Source organism: Camelus dromedarius, chromosome 7, assembly GCF_036321535.1.
Source record: "Camelus dromedarius isolate mCamDro1 chromosome 7, mCamDro1.pat, whole genome shotgun sequence".
In the NCBI taxonomy this organism is placed as follows: Eukaryota; Metazoa; Chordata; class Mammalia; order Artiodactyla; family Camelidae; genus Camelus; species Camelus dromedarius.
The window spans coordinates 58,369,855-58,393,912 of NC_087442.1; the positions used below are offsets into that span (position 1 = coordinate 58,369,855).

Sequence of the window (24,058 nt, forward strand, 5' to 3'; positions counted from 1 at the left end):
TGGGATTCACACCCAAGAAAAGTACTTACTCTTAGCCTCATTAGTAAATTGGGACAATTAAACCTAACTTGCAGAATTATTGTGCAACAAACAAGAACATATATGGCAGGTGTCTGGAGACTAGCACTAGGTATTGTGCCATACAGAGACTCTATTTTAACTTTTGCTTCCTCTAAATGTCTTCTCTGTATACTGAATTATGGCTACTGTCCATTTCATTTCTTTTCCAAGCTACAGACCAAGACTCATTGAGTATCATCCCTGCATTCTGTTGAACTATTAGAGTATGTACTATAATTAGGAGTGTGTAACAAGTAAGTTACAGCAAGGGCCCGGGTGGCAGGGGACATCTGGGGTATCAGGAGGGTGCTCAGGACCAGGCAAGGCAGGTGCCTGTGGACAGCTTTGCCTACCCCATCACATTCTTGGCTCATTTTATTTCTCCTGGGGCCGCTGGGAAGGAGCCCCTTCCTACAAGGAGAAGACTTTTCTGACCAATGTAGGGGCAGATAATCAGACAATCAGCATCTATGGACTATATCTTAGGTCCAAGGCCGCAGGAAATGCAAAGACACAGGTTGAGTCCCTGCCTTCTAAGATTTGCCAATCTATTTATTAAAAGATGAGAGGCTTTTACTATGTGGTTCTAATAAGTGTCATGAAAGGTACAGAGGAGGGTGGTGGGAGCTCCCTGGAGGCATCTGAAGTGAGCCTGGAGTGATGAGGAGAACTTGAGCACTTGGGGGTCAAGAATGAGGACGACAAAGACAGTGACAACAGACAGAACTGGGAGGCGGCGTGTTCTGCAAGCACCACAGGGGTCACTGGGAGTAGCAGGCTGTCAGCCAGGTTGGCATGAAGCACATGGCTAGGTTCTCCCCATCAAGGAGTGAAGGACTCCCCAGTTCCCTGAGACTCGGTGTCTCCATCTACACAGTGTGAGGAATAAGCAATACTGGAGGTGGGGAAATAGAGCAAAACACCATTATTTTCCCACAGATTTCTCCAAAACTGAATTGTCAATTATAATTCAACAGGGAAAATGTCACTTTTACTGCTGGGCAGAGGGGCGACCCATAAGAAAGTATGTCTTACATTCATTATAAGAGATTTATTTTCCTCCCAGGTGATCAGCTAACTCTTTAGCTGCTGAAGCAGTTAAGAAAACTGAATTCAGCGTCCTGTTTATTTGTTGTTTGCTTCTCAGCTTATAAAAATTTGCCCAAAGGAAAGAAACCTCTATTTGGTGAAACTGGGAAAAATAGGCTTTTCTTTTTTTCTTTTAAAATTTTTAAATTGACTTTTATTTTTAATTTAAAAAATAATTTTATTCTCTGGACCCATACAATCTTCTGGAGGCAGCAATTTTAACCTATTTCCGTTTGCTCTGGAAGGTTTGTTTCCTTGTCAGTTTGTTTCTATCCTCAAACTCCTAAAATTTGAACAGGGACTAATCGGTTTGGGATCTCTTGAATGTGAGCTGTAGGATCACAGTATGATCTTTGGGATCCCATCTGTCTGGACTGGAGAAGGGGTCTTCCTGCTCTCACACAGAAGAAATCCTAGACTGATGAGTGGGGCTCTTGAGTGGTGTCCTGGAAGGGCACAGCTGGGACCATTTGCAACAAGGAGACAGCAGCTCCTTTTGACCAGGTTTTAAGGAAATTTAGGCAAGTCTTTCTCTTGATCATTAGCCATTGTGGACCAGAATCCCTCACACCCAACACTGAACCACAAACAGCCATACTTACCTCCTTGTACATATAGTGAGACACTGATTCCTGTGGCAAAACACTGAACTGGACTATGAGGAGAGTGAGGTGAGAGAAAAAGGGTCTAAACACTTGTGCTTTGATGCATGAACATGGTGAATGCATACTAATTTTTCATATGTCATTATGCTGTATAAAATGTACAATAAAAGAGTTGTATGTCATTATTCTTAAGGACATTAAATTCTATGAGAGAAACCCACAATATGTATTTTTTTACTTTTAAATGGCAGAATGTTATTTGTTGAGGGTGAATAGTTACCTCTCTGTTCCATGTAATATTTGTAGGTGCGACGTGTTTGAAGTTGATTTTAAAGAAGGGTGATGCGGGCGTTGTGAGGACTGAACCTGGGAGGAAAGGCAGGGAATACATTTAAACAGAAGTGGCCCCGCAGCTGCTTAGCTCTGTGCCCTTTAGAATGTATTTTGTTTTTCAGGGTTTGGGCCCTATCTAGAGAAAGAGCTGATGATACATTATAGGTACTTCACACACACAAAAAAACACTAGTTCCCAAGAAGGCATGTACCATCTGGGTCTCTGGGATCTTTCAGTTGACTTTGGATGAACACCTTCTACCTGCTAAGGTCCTTTGTAATTTTTGTGAAAAGTGAGTGCGATCTTGCCTACCTGCTTCTCCTCTCCCCACAGACCCAGTATTTCCCAATTTATATGCAAATACACATTTTACAGACTAGTTTTTTCTTTTAACCCAAAACTTGTAGATATGTTTTCTCCAGTTTATTTTTTTACTTAATATTTTCTGATGTGTCTAATACCAACATTCTAATGGGGAGAGCGATTGACAAAGGAGGAATGCAGATGTCTTTCTGCTCATTTGCAGCAGGGTTAAAGTGGAAAAATCCGGTGCCAGCTTTACCATTTTCAGGATTGGTGACCTTAAGCCAGCGGTACTTAGACTTCAGTACATAAAGAACTGGGTGGTGGTTAAAAATGCAAGTAACCCAGGCCCCATCACCAGGAATCCTGATTTGCATTCTAAAGTAGTCCTGTGTATACTCAGAAATGCTTTCAGCTGCAAGCAACAAAATATGCAACAGATACCTAATTATCTCACATAACAAGAAGTCTCCTAATTACAGTTCCAGGGTTGGTGCAGCTCCATGAGGTCAGAGTCCCAGGCTCTTTCTGTCCTACTTCCTCAGTATGTTAGCTTTACACCTTAGACATCTTACCTGACGGCCACAGATATTGCTGTTTCCTGTAGCATATTATCTCACTCCCATGCTCAATGAATGGCACCAGACAGCTCTGCTTGTGCACCTTCAGAAGAAAAATCTTTCCTGGAAACTTCCCTCCCCTGGCAGAGTTGCCTTATATATTTTTGGTCAGAAACTGTGTTACTGGTTGTCTCTAGCTGCAAAGAGATAGGAAGGCATTTCAGAAAATGAAATGGGATAATGTAGCTAGAGTGAAAAATTGAGACAACTGTGATTGATTTATCCCCTAAGGCTAGGCATATAACTCGGGTTCTGATGTGAATGGAGAAGCAGGGGATGGCTGTCAGGGAGACAATCGTGTCTGCCCCAGCCCCGTGGGGATTCTGACACAGGGGTCCCTGGAACACACTTTAAACCAGTAGTTGTCAAATACCATCTGGTTATATTAGAATCATCCAAGGAGCTTAAAAAAGCGCCAGAGGTGCATCCCTATGTTCAGTGCAGCAATATTTACAACAGTCAAGGTATGGAGGCAACCTAAGTGCTCACCAGTACATGAATGGATAGAGATGCAGAATATACATACAGTGGAATATTACTCAGCCCCCAAAAGAATGAAATCTTGCCATTTGTGACAACAAGGATAGACCAGGAGGTTCTCACGCTAAAGTGAAATGAGTCAGACAAAGAAAAATACTGTATGATTTTACTTATATGTGGAATCTAAAAAACAAAACAAATGAACAAACACAACTAAACAGAGTTTTAGATACAGAGAGCTACTGTATTAGGTCTCTACTGCTGCAGTAACAAGTTACCACAAATTTAGCAGCTTAAAACAACACCAGTTTATAATCTCACAGTTCTGTAGGTTCCAGGTCCAGGCAGGTAAGACTGGATTCCATGCTGAATGTCTCAGGCTAAAATCAAGGAGTTGGCTGGGCTGGACTCCTATCTGGAGGCTTGGGTAAAGAATACACTTCCAGGCTCATTGAGGTTGTTGGCAGAACTCAGTCCCTTGCAGCTCAAGGACTGAGGCCCCCATTTCTTGCTAGATGTCATCTGGGGTTGTCTCTGCTGCTAGAGGCCACGCACATCTCTTTGCATGTGGTCCCATCTACCTTCAAAGCAACAACGATGTATCAAGTTCTTCCATGCTTCAAATCTATCTGACTTCCTTTTCTAGTCCAGTTGGAGAAAGCTCTCCATTTATAAAGGCTCCAGTGATGACACTGGGCTCATCTTGATAATGCAAGATACTCTCCTTATTTTAAGGAAGTAAACACAGTAGTATCGTGGAAGTGGTATCGCATCATATCCACAGGTTCTGGGGATTAGCATGGGACATCTTTGAGGAGGGGAGACTATTTTAGAAATTCTGCCTATCACAGCTACCCTCTTTGGCATCTTTACCGCAATGACTCTCATCTTTCCTTCAATCTTGTTATCAAGTGGTATTTAGCAACCTCCAGGTAAGAGTTAGTACCTGTTCAGTCTTTTATTGCAGCTCCATTAGGTATAACTTATCTCCCGTATAAGGCAGGAATGAGGCCAGCTTCACATGTATGCACCATCAAGGACATGGAGGAATTGTAGGCTGGCGTGACCCCGAGGTATCAGAGGCATCAGGCAGCAAGCCTGGGAATTCCAATTAGACACAAAGTGATAAACAACACAAGCATTCCAAGGGCCAGGTGAGTGACACAGACAGGCAAGCCTCACAGGGCTTCAGAGGAAGTTATGAATGAAGATCACTTCAGGACCCATGGCCCTAGGCATCTCCATGACCATTTCAATCACACTGTACAGGCAGCCCCCAACTTCCCTGCCTCCTAAACTCAATTTGAGTTTTCTCAGAAGCCCAAACAGGTTCAGAAAAGTACTCTTTGGAGCAAAGCATACCTGGTAGTTGTCCAGAGTCATTTAAGGAGTTCTCAGTAAAGTACTGTTTAGCTTTATTTTCAATCTTTAAATTGGGAAAAATTTAAAGCAGTGAAAATCAAAGCACAAAGAGGAGAGAGAGTGGGAACGTCTGGATACTCTTGAAAAGCCAAAACAAAACACAAAAAAAGGAAGCCATAGGTGAGCTTTCATTGCCTCATTTTTACCATGATTCTTAGTGGACAACGTGGGTTGTGGTCCAGCCTCCCCTACTTCAAGATTGAGGCACCTATTCCCTAGCTGCTGGGTATTGGCAGCTGATGGCCCTCAGCCAAGCTCCTCTTAGGGAATTACCCTCAGCTGAAGAGCGCTATCTTGTCTAAGATCGTGCCTTCTCCCTGGGCACTCTTCATCCAGTAACCTGGTAAATACAGGTTTCTCAGCTATCTGAAAGTATAGCGTTCCTATAAAAGCTTTCATAAGCTGAAATGGCATAATGCGAGGAAGCAGTTCCCTTAGGACACATCCTGCTAACAGATGCACAAAATACACCAAGATACCACACAGATACTCACACAGTTCAAAGCTATCATGGCTTGATGCTGAGATCTCAGTACAGTTCTCAGGGAAGGAGCCTGGTGGTGTCACCTCACTGCTCTGTTCATGTGTGTGCTGCCTCTGTAAGGACTCTGATCGCTGCAAAACCAAAGCTGAATGCTATTTTCACTTTTCACCTTTTTTCGTAAAAGCAAAAATCCTCTTCGGATTTCTTTGGGTTAGCAAAAATAGGTACTAAAACAGGTGTTTAGTAAAAGTAACGTGGAGGAAAGCAACTTTTGAAAATCAGGGGATATCTGTATTGGTGTGTAAGGGCCAGGCAGCCTTGCCCCAGGTAGGACAAGACCAAAGGGCCATCCCAGCTCCAGAGTTTCTGAGGGACTGGCTCAGTCCTTTGTTAGGTCTGCTTTGCAGTTTACCACATGCCTCTGCACAAACTTGTTTCCTCTACTTCCCATACGTGTGGATCCCAAGGGCACTTCCCATCCACGTTCCTGCAAGCTCATTTCAGGCCAGCAACACGTCCTAACACATCCCATTAAACCTGAGGATAGATTGTTCACCAGTGGTTTCCAAAGTGGTTGTGTCTGTGCGTGTGTGTCCAGGCACATGTGTGTTTAATTTGAGAAAGATGGGCAAATGATCTAGCAGTATAAAATATGACTGGAAAATTATTGGATTTTAAAACTGCATCAGGAGCTTCAATTTTTCTTTTTTAAAGTCTCAATTTCATCTGTCAAAAAGAGTTCCAAAAGATAACAGTTCAGAGAGGCACACATTGCAAATATGTTAATTTTGATTTTGTATGTTAGAACCACATGCCTAATGTGATTTCAGTTTGCTGGCATAGTTGATTGGAATTACTATTCTTCAACTCACCCATTCAGCACCCTGGACTTAATCTCAGAGTAGAGATAAACTGAGAGCAAAAAATAAAATTACCAGTTGGAATTTTATGAACATTATATTAAATGACTTCTAGGAGAAAATCTTACATGAAGAGATGTAAGAATAAAAACAGAGAATTGGAGAAAACTGAATTATATATTTAGTTGAAAACTAGAAAGATGACATTGCAGATTCACAGACAGCAGGAATTACTTCTCATTTACCTTTGTACCTCCCCAAGAAGTTTGCAGTAGGTCGTCCATAAATACTTGCTCAACTAAAAAGATCTCAGATTGAGACTTCATTACTTAAACCTGATATTGTAACACATCTGTGCGCTGTGGTCGCAGTCCAGGGGGTCTGGGCTAGATTTACTGTTCACGACTCCTCTAGGCCTAAAGCGAATCATCCTATTATGCCAGTTTTTCTTACATTTTAGTGTGCCTTGGCTCCAGAAGCCGGATTGTTTCTTGTCAGACTGCTTCTGTCACTCTCACACAAAAGAGGGTGTGGACTGACCGGCTTAGAATTAGGGTTATTAGGAGATCTGATGTCTGCATTACTACATGACAGGCTGCTGGGTGTGATTTTGATTTACATTAAAGCCAAGAGAATAAAACAAATATTTGTTGACCTCGTGTTTACAGAACAGTATGGGGTGAACCCTGGGAAGAATTACCTGAGGGAGAGGCAAAAGAGGAAGTCACTGTGGCAGTTCCTAACTTTAACAAGCCATGCAATGGGGGAGGTTAATTTTTAACTGTCAGCTCTGAGAAATACAGTAACTATTCTAGAGAGGAAACCATTGCCATCTTACCATCCTAGCACATAAGCTGGAGTCTGGAGAAAAAGGGTTCAAGGAAACCAATCTACTTTCTTAAACTTCATTAAAAAAAAAAATCCAACTGATGATAATAACTGTGCTTTTGGGTAAAGTCACTGCCTCACATTTTCACACCTTCTATTTACCTTGTTTCACTTACTTGAATTTTAGTGATGGCAAAAAGTTTGGGTAATTCTATACCAGAAATTTTAGATACAAAGGAGAAAAAAGAAAATCTTTTAAAGGACATTCTGGTAAGTGAGCTTCAGATAATTCTATGCAGTGATCTAGAGTTATCAAAGAGCAAATTTCGAAAACAGTCTCTAAGTTTAGGATTTATAAACACTATTGAATTAGGAAGGGATCAAATAAATTACTACTGCTTCATACATAGCAAAGATTCTATATTAAAGCACTAATTTACAATATTGTGAGGTAATCGATTAGCCCTAAATGAGGTCATTTGTGATTTTGATATTTGTGAGCACCAAGCAGTTTTTCATTTCTTTCCCCCTCTAAGTCAGTATATCATAAAGTAGACTGGATCAGACGTGCTTTGAAGCTTCAGATTCGTCAAATTTCACCATTCAGTTCTGCTTCACTTGTTCACAGTCACCTGATCTCCGAACACCAGTTTTCCATGTGGTAAATTTTGTTTGAGGATTTAGTAGCTTAAGAGAGTGTAAGGTCAATAAAACGTGAAAAGAAGGTCTAGTCTTGTAAAATGCAACTTTTAGATGAAAAATAACAATAAATGTCATTACTACTTTAAGGATCTCAGAAATAGCTGGGCCCATGTGAAATTTAGGATCACTAAGAAAACACAAGTGATTCACTTACTTCTCAACTCTTTTTTTCTGCTTCCACTTCTAAAATTTTGGTGTTTTAAAAAAGGATGAAGATTGATTTGAAAGTGGCTAATTTTGAAAAGGAACATGATAGAAATGAAATTATAAAGTAACATTCTGTTAAATTTCAAGGCTGTCTAGTAATATATAGTCAAGTGACTGCAGCTGAAACTGGATCCTAAGACATATGTGAAACCCTTTAATGCAGTGAGATGAAACAGGACCAGGAAAGAGCCTGGTGTAGCCTGGGTTTGGCTTTTGCTGCTCAACATGTGATTTAAGAACAACAAAAAAAAGACTTCATGAAACATATTGATGTCAGATTATTATGTATAATAATTTTCTTATTGGGGCCACAAATCCAGACCACAGTCCTCTGGGTAAGGATGGGATTTCCTCTGAAGAGAGTGAATGTTTTTAATGTCTGTTTCCCAGGGGAGGGGTCAGTCCTCCAGCAGGAAGTGGAGTGAGAGCTTTACACTGGGGTGAGGGGAAATCTTCCTCATTTTTCAGAGGGTAGATATCAACTTGGCTGAGACTCTAAAGATAAGGTGGTATCTGGAATGCTTCTCATGGGGGTGCCTCAGCTCCCTCTGGTGCCTTGCAAACAGGTGGCAAGGAAAAGCAGCTTGGTGGGGTGGGGATGGCAAGAAGATCCCACTGGGTCTGGGCAGCTCTCATAAATTATTCTCTGGACTTTTTCTTCTGTTACTCTGGAACATTCAGAAACATCTGGGCTCTACTGTGCTGTGGTAATAGGGGAAAAGACAAGTCCCTTCCTCAGGGCCAAACGCAATGGTAGGACAAAGTCGCAGCACAAGATGACAGTGCCCAGAGAAGCAGGCAATCGCCAACCAGAGAATCCTCTGCCTTATTGTTTCAAATAAAGTAAAAAATACTTGGGATTCTGTTCCTTAGAGTTACCTCTGCACAATGAGTGCCATTCAAAACCTCATGCACCACTTTTGCCAGACAAGACAATACCTATTTGGGGTTAAAAATAAGGCAGATTCTCACTGATTTTCAAGTATTTTAAAAAATGCACTCATATTTTTGTTGGGTTGGTTCTAGATGGGAACATTTTCATAGGGAAGAGGAAATTCTAGGATTTTGCTGGCATGTACTCTCTGAGTCCTGAATCTTCCTTCTTTCAGTTAAATCTAGGAAAGTTTCTTCAGCTGGTGAAAGGGAGTTCAAATTCACAAAAGAAATATGATTTTTTAAAAAATCTTTAAAATACATCTGCCAATAGAAAATGGGGCAGTAAAAAAATCTAAAGAAACAAAAGAATTGCTGTCAATGGGAAGAAAAGGGAAAAAAGACAAGACATGGGATGACAGAAGAAAAGAAGGGAAAGTTCAGAGTCAGAAGTACAAAGGCAAGAAGTGAGGGACGATTCAACCAGGCAAGCAGGCTTTTTTTTTAAATTTTTACAAATAGACCATTTAATTTTTATGAACAATAAATCATTTCTATGCTCAATTAGTCTTTTTAAAAAAATTTGGGGGTGGGGACGTAATTAGATTTATTTATCTATTTTTAACAGAGGGACTAGGGATTGAACCCAGGATCTCACGCATGCTAAATAAGCATGCGCTCTACCACTGAGCTATATACCCTGCCCCTAACGCCCAATTATTCTAAGCGTATACTTTCATCAAATAAAATTACTTATTACATAAGCCTAATCAGCACGAAAAAGCAAGTTTTAGTATTTTAAAGAAAAAAATTCACTATTAAAATAACCATTTCTATTCCTGTCTCTCACACACATGCACGTACACACTTGACTGAACAGTGCAGTTACAAGGTAGACAGCCTTGTATAAAACTAAAGAAAAAGATGAAAGTTACTTCTCTTTCAAACTACTTTCTAGATTTTAATCACCATTTCTCTACAATCTAACAACAACAAAATTAATGGAAAGTGAAATTCAACCTAAATGCTACCAGGAATATGATTCTAGTGTTACAGGAATAGGAGGAAAGGCAATATAGTATAGATTGAGCTCTATGAAAAAACATTTGAAGCTGACAAAAATCAAAACAATGAGGTGTTAAGACTGATGCTGCACTTAAATTAGTTCTATGATGACACATCACCTATCAGTTCTACAAATAAGGAGGTAATGTTAATTGTCCATCTAGACATTCCTTAGAAAACCCAAATAGCTGAAGTCCTAAGACTGAGTCTCAGCAGACAAAAAAAAGAGAGACAATGTGTATTTCATTCTTGCAAAGTAAGTAGGTGTATTCAACATACAGGGGAAAAAGGTGTAAATGCCCTGAACAAATTTTCAGTCCTGGAAAGAAGTATCAATAAGAGAATATAAGAAATACTGGCACAAACAACTGGTGGTTCTTTTGGCAGAAGAAATGATGAACACAAAGATAGTTTTACGAATTACAGTAGTTAAAGCTCCAGGAAGCCATGCTAAATTCATTAATTAGCAACAAATCAAATTTATGGCAAAACAAAGTTTACTTCCATGTTTTATTAATACAGATTTATCTGGAGAATGTCAGTGTTGCTGAACTTCATCAACTCATTATTCAATGTTCATTCAGTTTCAATTAAACACTAAAGGAATTTCTATTTGCACAATCTATATTGTCAGCATTATTAGATCTGATGTAACATATGTTTGAGGTAGAGCCCTTTCCTTTAGCAAGAAGATAAATTCAACAATAATCTTGTATTCCTTCCAGGACCATACCTTTGGAAAACTTAAAATAGGTAGTAAATCTGTATGTATTTGGGTAAATAAATCTCTTTTTTGATTTATTTAATTAGCAGTACAACTAAATACAACTAATTGGAAAACATGTGGCTTTCTGAATGTTAATTGTACACTTCTGCTACTACATCAACACAAAGTGGCATTTATCTCCTCAGCTTTTCTAAAGCTGCTTAATCCAAATCACAGTGTATGCATATACATGCATATACATGTGTATGTCCACATACATATATGTACATGTGCACTAATAAGGAACATACAGGGTAGAACGTTACTGAAAATTGAGGCAGACAGGCTAGGTCTAGGGGCCTTATGAACATTTGTAGTAGTTTGCTTAGGAAGAGGTAGGTCAATTTTTATTTATATCCCAGAAGTCCCAGACTGACCTAACATCAAGAAACCTGAGCTCTGGATGAAATACGCCTAAAACCACAACATTTTTGGCCTACAGATCACATTTCAGTGAGCCTTCATATATGTCGAGATCACGATTAAGCAAAGATGGGAAATACTATTTTTTACATAGTAGCAGCAAAGAATTTCATAGATTTAAATAACTTTTGAAGTATATAAAATGCCTGTCATTCAGTTCATCTCAAACATTACCTCTTCAGAGGTCTTCCCTGACGCTCCACCCAGAACACTGCTCTACCCATACAGCTGTTTATTTTCCTAACACTACTCTCTGAAATAACTTGTTCCTTCATCTATTAACTTGTTTATTGTCTAGCTGTAGAATAAGGCTCTATGAGAACAAGAATCCTGTTTATCTTGCTCATTACTGTATTTCTACGAGATGCTGGACACAATTATTACCTACATGCACAGAAACACACTTACCTGGACTACAGCATGTGTATTTCTATTTTTTAAGGTACATTATTTCAAATCAGAGGTGGAATATTCTGCTGCTTTATAGAAAAACAATACATACTGCAGTAAAAAATTATTTAAGCCTGTTTAAACTGAATAATTTTGATGGGAAAACAATTTAATATTTTTAGTAAAATAACCTCTAAATTACTCATTAAAGACAATGTTTTTCCCGCAACTTTTACATCAGTTAAAAATAATCAGATAAAACAGCTTTAAACATGGTAATTTATTTTATGCAGTTGCTTAAATCCATTGTTTAAAAATGTTCAAAAGGCACTTTAAAAAACATTTAAAAATACATTTTTCTGACTTACTGGTGATCACTTAAAATAAGCAAGTCACCAGACATTTTTAGGCCATTCATGATACTATCACCTTACATAATTTTAAAATTCCAAAACACAAACATTCACTGTGTAATATAACACACTGCTTAGCAGTAAGATTAGTTCCCTCTAATAATATACTTTATATGGATTATTAATTTGCAGGGCCCTGCAAAGTTATTTAAACTTAATTGATATAAACTAAAAACTAGAGAGGTAAAGGGGTTGAAATAGAGTACTATTCAATTCTAAAACTAGTTTTAGAGTTGGTTTCTCTAAAGAGAATTTATAAAATATCTTACTCTAATCTGTATTAAAATTTCTATTTCAACTCCAATATATAAACATAAGTCATTTTTTTAAATCAATAGAGGTTACATTTAGCATAAAATAAACCACAGGTTGTTCTCCAGATTTTTTAAGTATGCTCTGTCAAGCCTACCATAAATAAGTAGAGAAATGAGGCAAATGAGGTTTTTTTGTTTTGAAAAAAGGGGAAGAGGGGGAGTGGTCGAATACAAATAACTTTATTTAATAACTGTGTATGTAGAATTAGTTTAAAATTGTAGATTTTTCAGTAGGGCAAGTATCCTGAGAGCCAGCAGGCTTTATTCTTAAGACAGATTTTTACTTCCAATCTCATAGGGAAACCTAAAGTTAATAGGTATAAAATTACCAGTAAGTGATACATACACACTCTAATTACTAATAACAGCCAAATTAACCTTGTGAGAGGCAGCATTAAGAGTAGTTAGGAAATGGAAATTAGTAATCAAGGAAATAAAGATGGGCTATAAATACAAAGAAGCAGAAACTGTCAAAGAATACTCTAAAGAAATAAAAGGGCAGACTTGATCTAATCAATCAAGTGAGGGATATTTCAAGCCTCAGTCTGGTAGTAACATAGTATGACAGGCTCAAGGAAGTGAAAAATTAATACTCAAACAATTATGAAAATAACCAGTTAGCAAATTTTATGCTCAAATCCAATTACCATGTTTTTTTTAAAAATATTTAAAAACTGGTCTGTGATTTATTTTCAAATCTTCTTACAGTAACAAAATCTCCAAAGGTTAAGGTATTTGAAAATAAATAATTGAATTCTGGGACAAAATCTGCTTTGTATCATTTATGAACTTCTCACTTGAAAACACAAATATACTGTTATTGGAGAACATAAGATAGTAAAAGCCTTATATTTTGAGACCACATGAAAATCATTTACCCAGATGATAAAAATCTTAATTTAAAGGACAGTAAGTCTTTATCATCATGAAATCTGGTTTTATGTGCTCTAACAAATATTTGGAGAGTTTTTTGCTTTATTAGGTCATATAGGACAGTCAACTGATTCTTAAAAGTGATGAAATTTTGATAGTATGAACTAGCAGAAAAACATTCTGCATATTATAACATAGTACTTTGCTACCTCTGTTTAAAATTTTTTACTAATACTTGTGGGCATTTTTGATGCATTCATTTAGGTATGCTCTTACTGAATTAATATGTACTTACTAGTACTTGAACATTTCCTGCCACAATATGAAATTACTAAACTTCATACTTTAATGTGAGCTCTGGTATTAGTCACTATGAAGGAGTTAAAGAGCTTTGCCAAAATGAATGATCCACTGACCCTTTAAATATCTTAAGTCTTTTACATTTAATACACTGTGAGCTTGGACTACAATGATTTAAAATATGCTTTATCCAAATCTTTGAAAGACACCTTACTTATGGGGCAGTAATCCTCAGCATGTTCCAAGGATCATTTGCATCAGAGTCACCTGGTTTTAGGGGACTACATGAATAAGACTCACCTTGAGGGCTAGCCTCTACCGCTATGGTTTCTGATTCAGAAAGTCTGGGGTAAGGCCCAGGGAAGGAGGTATTACCAAGTCCCCAGGTGATGTTAGTACTGCTGGTTGGGACTATACTTTGAGAATCAATGCTCAAGGGCGTCTGGCAAGAATGCATACTCCTGGGCCTCATGCTACAATCAGAATTTCTGGGATTAGGGTCTTGAAATCTGCATTTTAACAAGCTCTCAGGCAAGAATGTAAGAACCACAATTTGAGAATCACTATAACAATCTGGCTGGTTAATTTGATTATTACTGGCTAATGTATCAGATGTCACATGTCTGAGTAAAAATGGAAATAATGCTAAATGACTAACCTCAAGGCTGACGTGGTAGAAAGAACACACAGGTTTTGAGTATAAATTCTAGCTCTGTTACTTACTAGTTTTGGGACCGTGAAAAATAACTTTAATTCTCTGAGCCTCAGTTTTCTCATTTATAATATAGGCATAACATCCAATTTGTGAGGATTAACACTAATGTACACAGAGTATCTAAGCATATTACCTGGCATCCAGTAGGCATCAAATGAAAACTAGCTATTACTTATTATAAGAAATGTATGAAGTATTTCCTTTAAATATCTGATTTGATTAAAGCAGATTTTCATTTATTTAAAACGAGTATTTACACTCTAAGGTAGTAGAACACTAAGAAAACTATGCGTAGCACTCCATACTCAGGGTAAAACAGTGTTCTTAAAATTCATACATTAATCCTCATAAAAATCCTGTGAGGTAGGTAGTATCATTGTCCCTAATTTACAGATGACGAAAACGAGGCACAGAGAGATCAAGTAAATTGCTCAAGGTTACAAAACTCGTGATAGAGCCAGAATTTAAACCCAGGCAGTCCAACTCCAGACCCTAGGATGCATCACAATGTTGATTTCCTATGAGCCAATTTTAAGATTTTTGCATTTTATGGTAAACCATTTATACTTCTAGTACAAAAAAGTAGCACATACAGACTGCAAATAAATTCCTATCACCACCAAGGTGAAGAGTTGTTCAAAGAACAGAATGAATACCTTGAAATTCTGGCAGACGGTATCACCATGATAACAATAAAAAACAATTTAATACGTAGAAGTGGGTGTGAGTTTTCACTATGTGGACAGAGTAATCTATAATTAGCCACAAAGATGAACATCCTCTCAAATACACCATCCAAAGAGGTCATGGTTTTGACATGTTTTGGCACAATAAATATGAACTATTTAGCTAAGCAGCAGATCAGTGGCATGAGAGCCACATAAAATTAGCATAATGATAAACATAAGAGAAATGTAAATTATTAACATTTAAGATAATCTCATAGAAAGTCTATAAAGAATTGTTATGATACACTCAGATAATTTGCTAAAGACAACAAAAATTTAAAATTTTCCTTCCTTCCAAAAATTCTTTAAATAGAGGGTCACTAAAATTAAAACAAAACATTTATGAATGTATTTTGATGACAGTCTTGAACTGGTATTCAGCTCCACTGGTAAAAATAATTATTCCCAAATAATAAGTTAGCATCAAAATTCAGGCTGTTATTCATAAATTAAGTATTTGGTGTTAATATCTGACATATTTGAGTTTGCCTAAGCATTCTGCATTTTAATTAACTCTGGTCAAAATGTTGCAAATTATTTTGCCAGTGTAACTAATAGCCATTTTAGATCCTGAAAATGAATTTCAAAACTCTGGTTTAAACAAGCTATGAAAGGCACAAACAAAGTTCTTATCTCTCAACAGGATGAGAACACAAGGAACTATAATTATGTAGCTGGAAAGAGTTTTAAATAGTCAATTTAAAATGTCACTTAGTGATTCCTGAGAGTGGTACTGATATAAGAAAAGCATCCCCAAATAGCATTACATTTACTATTTATTACGTACCCATAATTAACAATGGGTAAATTTGGGAATAAAACATTTAAAATGCATGTTTATAGAATGCTATTAATGCTTTCAGTAAATAAATATTAACAGTTGAGAATGGTATTCAAGAACGGTTAAACATATTTAGAAAAGACACAACAGGGACTCAGTAAAAGGTTAACTACCAATTAGAACCAAGTATATAATACAGTCAAGGCCGATGATAATTTCAAAATGTGGTTTTATTAATGCACTTTAGGACAAGTGCTATTCTCACTCTACCTTCTGGAGGAAATACTGCCAATTATAGTCACAGCAAAATTTTCATTAGACAAAAAACTGCAAGTGTTTTGGGGGAGGTGGAGTTTGGTTCATTTATATCATACTGCAAATATAAACTCATGTCTTGAGTTTATAAACAACACTGAGCAATAATATTTCCTTCTAAAATTTTCTTTAAGGCAGATCTGTTTAGCATCGTGTGCGTGTGTGTGTGTGTGTGTGTGCGTTACTAACAGGGTGCAGTGTAGTTTTAGCAAATTTAATTATTTAAGTTTCTCAGTGAAAGCAATACATGTGGTCAGGAACAACCAACAAAATCTTTTCTAGTCCCTCTGCCTGGCCACCATTTTAAAAACACAAGTTTTTCATATATATATATATATATATATATATATATATATATATAACTGTATCAAAACACACTTTAACAGACTTCACAGCTCACTTAAAGCTTCAGTTTACATCAGTCATATGAAAAATTTCTAATATGGAATGTTCACTTCAAAAGAATTCCTCACTGGGATTCCAGTGTTCTATATAAGAAACGCAAAAAGTTCTTCAGTGCAATGCTAGACATTTTACCTATGTTCATGTATGTTTCTCTTTCGAGGGCTCCTGTTTTACTTTTGGATCTTCATGTTTGTACACTTGACTTATTTCCTTTAGCATATTCTCAGGTAAGGCAGGTTGATATCTGTATAAATAACCATATGGACGAAGATGATAAACGAGGTATTCTAACTCATACATAGTTGTAGGATCAACATAGTGAAAAGAAACTGCAAGGTCAGAACAGCAACCAGGACCCTAAAAAAGTAGAGGAAACAGGTATTATTAATAAATAGCACACTATAAACATACAATATTCACATACTGATAAAGGAACACCAATTTTAATAGAGTCCAAGCATTAAAGCTAGCAAAGTAAAGCAGAGGCACATAATTTATTAGACCTGTGAAAGAAACCAAGAGTTTTCAGAGTTCCCACTGATTTAAAATTAAATGTGAAATTGCTAAAGTATATCTAACTGAAATAATATTCTCTCATACCCTACAGTGTTTTAGCAGAAAAAAATCCTGAGACTTCTTCAAATGAAATGGCAGCTAGACAAAGGATTAAGCTCTATTTCTCCAACTTTTGCTTTCTCTTCATAATTTTCTATGAAGTTTTGCTTGGCTCAGCCTCAGAAAGACACCTTTGGAACATTCAATAACTACAAAGCCTTGCCCATTACGTGTCTGCAACCTAATACTTCATCTATACATCAACCCAAACAGTATAGTATTTAAGAGAGGAAATGCTGAGTCACACCTCAGTTTGAGTCCAAATTTTGCCTACCAGTGTATAATCTTGAGCAAGTTATTTAATCTCTATAAGCTTCAATTTCCCCATCTTCAAAAGATGGTTACTTAAAGGAGAGGATGTGTATAAAATGCTTGGTACCATGCTTTACTCACAGTACATACTCAATAAATGTTAGCTATTACTGACAAGATAATCACGTTCAGGTGGCTCTCAGTAAGGAGGTCAGAGTTAAACCTTTGTTCAGTTATATATTTCTCATGGATTTGTGACAGAATTGGTATGAGAGCAGATTTAAAACAAGATAAAACCAAAATCACAAAAATATAATAAACAAACAAAGAGGAATGAAAATAAAGAAAATAGAAATTTAAAAAACTAGTCCCAGAATTAAGTAGTCACAAGGTCATTTTAGGGACAGAATTGGTATCTGGAGACTGTTTCATTCAGTTGACTCCAACAAAACTTAAGACTCTACCTAATGTCTTTGCAAGGACCTAGGGAGAAAGATAGTCTGGTAAGTTCCCAGAGAAGATTCATACTGCCCTATCAAACCGAACATTTAGTAATTCATGTTTGGAAGTATGTAGCTTATAATGCAGTAAAAATTATTAAGAAATTGTTCATTGTATTTTCTCTGGTCTTGTCTCTGACCTTCCTTTGAAAATAACACCGGATAGATGGGTTTCTTGGACAACCATGCAGATACTGTAAAATTATCTGGTGCCTACTTTTACATCATTAGGGAAGTTAAGAATAGGAATAAATATGAAAAGTAAACAGATAAGTCAACTTGTGATTATCACACCATTTCTGTCCAACAGATGAATGTAAGCCAGATAATGCAGTAGCCATTGTTTAAAAAGTAAAAAGAAATAGATGAAAGTAATTTGAATATAATTTAACTGAATAAATCCATATTACTCTCTTAATATTTCAATAGTGATCAATATTTTTAAAATTATTAATGAAATCATTCCTTTTATTTGTGATAAGTCCTTGAAATCACGTATGACTTTTATAGCTGAGCATATCTCAATTTGGTTAGCCACATTTCAAGCACTCCGAGTCCTATGTGGTTAGTGGCTACTACAGTCACCAGTGCAGAACAAGGGTAGCTGATAATAAGTTATTGATCCTCTCTGGAAGCAATTTTATATAACTCTGAAATATTGCAATAACATTTTTGATAAGATTTACTGCATTTATGTTATACTCTATTGGGCTGTTTTTTTTCTTTTTTTCTTTTTTTTACTGAATGGCCAAGATAGTGTTATTATTAAGCTTTATAGGCAATAAAAGAAAAAGCAATAATTATTAGAAACAAAATACCTAGTTCTTTTCATATGGTTACCTCCAAAATTCAAGAAAGTTGAGTGAAAAATCATCAGAAATAAAAAAATCCAGGAATGGAGCCAGATTTTAAAGACGTTTTTTAAAAAAAACAGCTTTCATATATATATACCAGTTAAAAAGTTTTAAGAAAAAGCCCAAGAAGAAGGGTAACAAAAACATTAAAAACCTAGGGAGATACTTAAGAAGAAATAAAGATCTATTTGAAGAAAAGTATAAAACTTTACTAATGCACCTAAAAGGCAACTTAAAAAATCCTGGGCAAAGGTGTCCACTGTCCCTAAATTAATAAATCTTTATCACAATGATAAAGACATGAGAGTTGCCAAAAGAAATTTTTAAAGGAAAAGAGAGAAAAAAAAAAAGGAGAGGAATACATACTTTTAGACTAATAACAAAAAAATTGTAAAGCTACAAGGTTCAAAACAGTATGGTGCTGAGCCAAAACCGAACAGAACAAGAGAACAGAACTGAAATCCCAGATACTGATCCAACTACAAGTAATGCTATAGTGAATGATAAATAATGGAAGCATGTTTAAATAAGCAGTGAAAATAAGACTCAGTTAATAAATGGCAGTAGAAGAATTAGTTAACAATTTGGAAAAATCAGGCATTCTCTATGTCACCAATATACTAGTAAGTTTCAAATGGATTAGAGTTAATATAAATAATAAACTGAAGGATTAATATAATAAACCATATTTGATCATTTCTGACATACAAAAAGGTAATTTCACAAATAGAGGGATGGAGATAAATATATATATATATATATATATAAACATTTTAAAATCCACTATATTTTAAATCCACTGTATCAAGACAGTTTGCAAATTCTCTGGTGAAACATCTGTTGCTAGAGAACAGACCATAGTCCTGGGGAAAAGACTTTATCCCTATGGAACAGACTCACTTCTAGGGAAGTGAGAAGGGAACTGTATGAAGAGTTAGTTCTGAGCAACCAACTTAAGAATATAATTCTTTGATCAATTAGAATGTTTCACACCCTCACCTGCTAGATGAAATTTTTGTACACTGTATTTTTAGTGATGACTATACAGAAAAAGTGTATGTATGAGATTTGGGATGGCTTTGAAAACAGCAACTCCCTTAGAGAGAAGAAAATTTAATAAATGATGAGTAATAACAGAAGTTTGATTTCACACTGGATTTATACAGAACCTCCTGAGAGAGAAGAGGCAATATGAGAAAGTTGGGTCAATTTTGGTACTTGCAAGTTTGTTGTAGAGTCTTTAATATAACTCACACATCTTTATAGGAAGAACATAAATTTTTCCATCCATTTAAAAAGCCACTACAGTTTAAATAAAATATGTACCGTAGAAATATTGATTTTGTTAATATAAGGTATATTCTAAGGTATACCCTATTTGTAGGTGGGAATTGTGGGCAGTACACTTAAAGGGAAAGTAGGATATTTTACTTGTTACAAAGTATAATTACTTGTTATTATATCCCTTTGCTATTACTGTTATGTGTACCCAATATCAGATAATCTAAGTAAAATCTTACATGCATTTAGATATATTTGTTATTTGCATCTGTAATGTTCTTGAGTCTGGGTACATTTTTGTATGGGAAGGGGTGCAGAATTAAGAAAAGAGGTCAAGTAATCTTGGAATGGTTTAAGAAAAGTTTACACTAAAAAAGCATCTAAAATAGTATCTCACTAAAACAAAACGAAAATAGACTATCAAAAGGCAGACTTGGGAACGTATCTGTTCTACAGTTTAGGAAATTCTTGCATTTATAATAGCAATAAAATGCTAGCACACAGTTTCAAATAACCTCATTACATAAAACTGAACTTTAAAACGTTTATTTATTAAAATGGAATTTTATCCCAACAGAATGTTTACTCTAACACATCCCCTACCCTCCTTTGGTGGGGCACACATCACATTAATCACAGAGGAGGGCTCATGATGGAAATAATAAGAACTTTTAGAATGAGAGTGGGTTTGCAGTACTACCTAAACTACTTGTCAGGGTAGGCAAGTTACTTGACTTCCCTGAGCCTCAGTTTTGTCATCTATTAAACACAGGATTACCATAAGGATTAGCTATCATTTTTGTATAAGTACCAAGAACACACTGGTCATTGCCAGCTGAAACAATAGTGATTTGCTTCAAAATTTCCTGTTAAAGCTGGTAACTTAAAGCTTGGTTCAGGTGTTCTAGGTCAAGGTTTTGAAACCTCAGTGCTATTGACATTTTGGGCTGGATAATTCTTCACTGTTGGGGACTGTCCTGAGCATTGTGGAATTATCAGTATCTAGTGGGTTTACCCATTAGATGCCAATAGCAACTTCTTAGTTAACAAACAAAAAGGTCTCCAAACTTTGCCAAATGTCCTCTAGGAGGCAAAAAAGCCCCCGGTTTGAGAACCACTACCCTAGATGGTGAGTTGAAAACACTGGCTTGTGAAGAAGAGAATGGTAGCATAAAACATATTATTTCTATCTTAGGGCCACAGAAAAGAAGGCAAAGAGCACCAGTGAATTGCCTAAAGACATTATTAATCAACAAGAGAAGTGAATCTAAAAGCTAGATTTCATGATTCCTGGCCTATAGTCTTCACTGCTGCAATGCTCATAATAGTGAAAAACTGGCAACAACCTACTAAATATATACCAGCAGGAGAACGGATATGTTACAGCATACTCATATATTAATAGATTATTACACAGTGATCTAAATTAATGAAGCAGATACATATATTAATGTTGATAAATTTTAATGTGTAAAAAAGCAAGTGTTCAAGGATACATATGGTATAGTTCTACTCCTTTAAAAACCTGCAAAACAATATACTATATATTATTTACGGACAAACATGTAGGAAAAATGTAAAAACATGCGTAGTAATGATAAGTACTAAACTCATGAGGAAGGAGGTAAGAGAAGTGGATTGAGGAGGGTACACAGGATTCAACTATCTACCTTTTTCTTTAAAAAAAAACTGAAGCAAATGTGGCAAAAGATTAGTATTTGGTAAAGCTGGTTGGTGGGTACAAAATATTATATCCTCACATATTTAGCTATACATCTGAAATATTTAATAAAATAATGTATTTCAGATAAAATTCTCAGGAATGTAAGCTAAGGTGTCAAGTGAGAGCTGGGATTTGTAAGGTGCTTACTGTGTGACAGGCACTGTACTACACCAAAATTACCACTGAATGAGACAGCTAAACCAGTCCACCGTACAAATGAGGAAAATTAGGCTCAGAAGTTAGGCAAATTCTGTCCACCCAAAGTTGTTCAGCTATCAAGTGGGAGAGCAGGATTTGAACCTAGCTCTTTCTGAACCTCAGAGTCTTCTCATGCGTGGTTCCTGAAGACTAGAGGGCTCTTTACCCAGATCTTCTCACAGCCTGCTCTCTGACCTTACTCAGGTTTCTGTTCATTCAAAAGTCACCATTTAGTGAGGCCTTCCTTAATCGCCCAAACTAGAGAACCCCATTCCACTCTGGGTCACTCTCCATCCTCTTTCCTGGCTTTACTTTTCTTCAGCACTTGCTGCTACCTAAAATCCTACTGTATCTTGACTAGTCTGCCTGTTTATTGTAGTCCCCTTGACCAGAATGTAAGGCTCATGAGAAGTGGAACTTGGCCACCGTATTTGCTGCTATATTCTTAGTGCCTGGCATATAGTAGTACCAAAATTTGTTGAATTACTATTCCTGATACGTCTGTTCTCATCTAGTCTGTCATTAACTGCCATTTAAAAAAAAAAAAATAAGTGAGATCCTGTTATTGATACTAAAGAAAGATACACATTATTATCTAGTTTTTTTTTAAGTAAGTAAAAGTCAGTCTAAGTATTTATACAGTAATAAAAATTCTAAACTTACCTCTACAGGAGGATAATAGTTATAATTCCAGTACCAAAAGGTTTTAGGCAGATAACCCTTGATCAAGTGGTGTTCTGGTACAAAGGGATGAAAAGTTTCTTTTCCAGTGGTATCTCTGGAATCTCCTGCTTCTACATTTATAATTTCCATGCATCTCCCCAGTGCTAAATCTTCAATGGAGGAACTATGTGTACATTCATCTGTTTTAAATGCATTAACAAATCTCTTCAAGGCTTCTTTGCTCAGTACATATCCTGCTCCTCCACTCATGTAGCCCTGCTTTACATAGGGCTTAAATCTTCTCCCAAAGTAAATGGGTTCTTCAGGGTTGTATTTTGAGAGAAGCCATCTCAAGTTATCTAGTATAACATATGTATCATCATCTGCTTTCATAAACCAATCAGCATCTTCTAAATAATGCTCATGAACATACTGAAAAGCTTTAATTGTTTTCCAGTATAGCTGGTCTCTGCCTTCTCTGGTTTTTAATCCCACAGCAGGGAAGTCTTTATTTTCTTCTGAACTCATAAACAATACTTTATTACAACGCTGGGCCCATGTAGCTTTGACGTGCTTGGCCTTTTTCTCTAGATTTTGAGGCCCTGTCATTACCCAGCAAAGAATTTTAACCTTCTGATAGAGGTATTCAGCGATGTCTGTGTTCTCATCTGTTAAACAGAAATTTTTTAAAGTTATATTTACATAGATGTAAAACCCAAATTAATTATATAAAAAGAAGACATTTTCTTAAACAATTTCAAAGACCTTCCCTCCTATATACCTCTCTACCATCAGTGATTTAGCTGAGAAAGGAAAACTTAATCTAATGTGAACTGACATTGTGATTTATTAGTTTCATGTCAATCTTATCCAGATTACTGGAGCTAACAAGAGTTGTCACTATGACTTAAATTCTTACTGTCTGAACTGTGGTTCACTGACCAACAGCATCAGCATTACCTGGGAGTTTGTCAGCAATGTATCTTAGGCCCCACCCTAGACCTACTGAATCAAAATCTGCATTTTAACAAGTTCTGCTGGGGATTCGTACACATATTAAGCACTGCCTCATATAGTCTCTGCTTTTCACTATGTTCTACAAAGTAAGATTCAACTGGTTCTCAGTAGAACATTGACAGGAATTTCTCACTTCTCTGAATGAGCTTCTGAAGGGCAGGAAGGACAAGCGGATGAAGCAGCATTTCATTATGGAGTCCGCAAGGGTCCAGTGTTGTGAATTTCTATAGTTACGAAAAGGTGGTTTTGAAAAGGTTTCCATGACTACCACAGTTCAAAGAAAAGGAGTTAACATAGAGTTGAGATTACTTCTCATAATAACATACTTCATTCCAAAATGAAATCCACTAGTGAGAAACCGAACAGGTAGAGGTGGTATTTTCAAGACTGTCTAGAGCAGTGTTTTTCAAAATACTGATTTTCAAGGAAATAGGGAGCTTACGCTAGAATATAAAGCAACATATTAATTCTTTCACTGGGGAAGTCGTCTTACACCCACCAAAAAGCCCACTTAGCTAAGCAGTGAGCTTAACTGAGTTACATCCTGGTGTAAGGTCCTTATCAGGCTGCAGATAGGAAGCCAACAATTCACAGGCTGTT

At 36.5% G+C, this 24,058-nt stretch overlaps 1 protein-coding gene across 4 annotated transcripts in view; it reads right to left on the bottom strand.

Annotated features, from left to right (window-relative positions):
* Positions 1 to 3,641: 3,641 nt before the first annotated feature.
* The window catches only part of C1GALT1 (core 1 synthase, glycoprotein-N-acetylgalactosamine 3-beta-galactosyltransferase 1), a 37,889-nt gene continuing 17,472 nt past the window's right edge, over positions 3,642 to 24,058 (bottom strand). Inside the window, exons 3-6 of one of the 4 annotated variants that reach the window (XR_004137779.2) lie at positions 22,442 to 23,109; positions 16,488 to 16,712; positions 4,438 to 4,589; positions 3,642 to 4,068 (exon numbers count right to left, since the gene is read on the bottom strand). Coding sequence is in view for 2 of the 4 variants with exons in the window: in XM_010979626.3 (XP_010977928.2) it covers positions 16,494 to 16,712; positions 22,442 to 23,109 (887 nt within the window). In the remaining 2 variants the exon portion in view is untranslated. Of the gene's footprint in view, positions 4,590 to 12,399; positions 16,713 to 22,441; positions 23,110 to 24,058 lie in introns of those variants that run through there. The other 3 variants (XR_837106.3, XM_010979626.3, XM_031454941.2) reach the window with 3 other exon arrangements.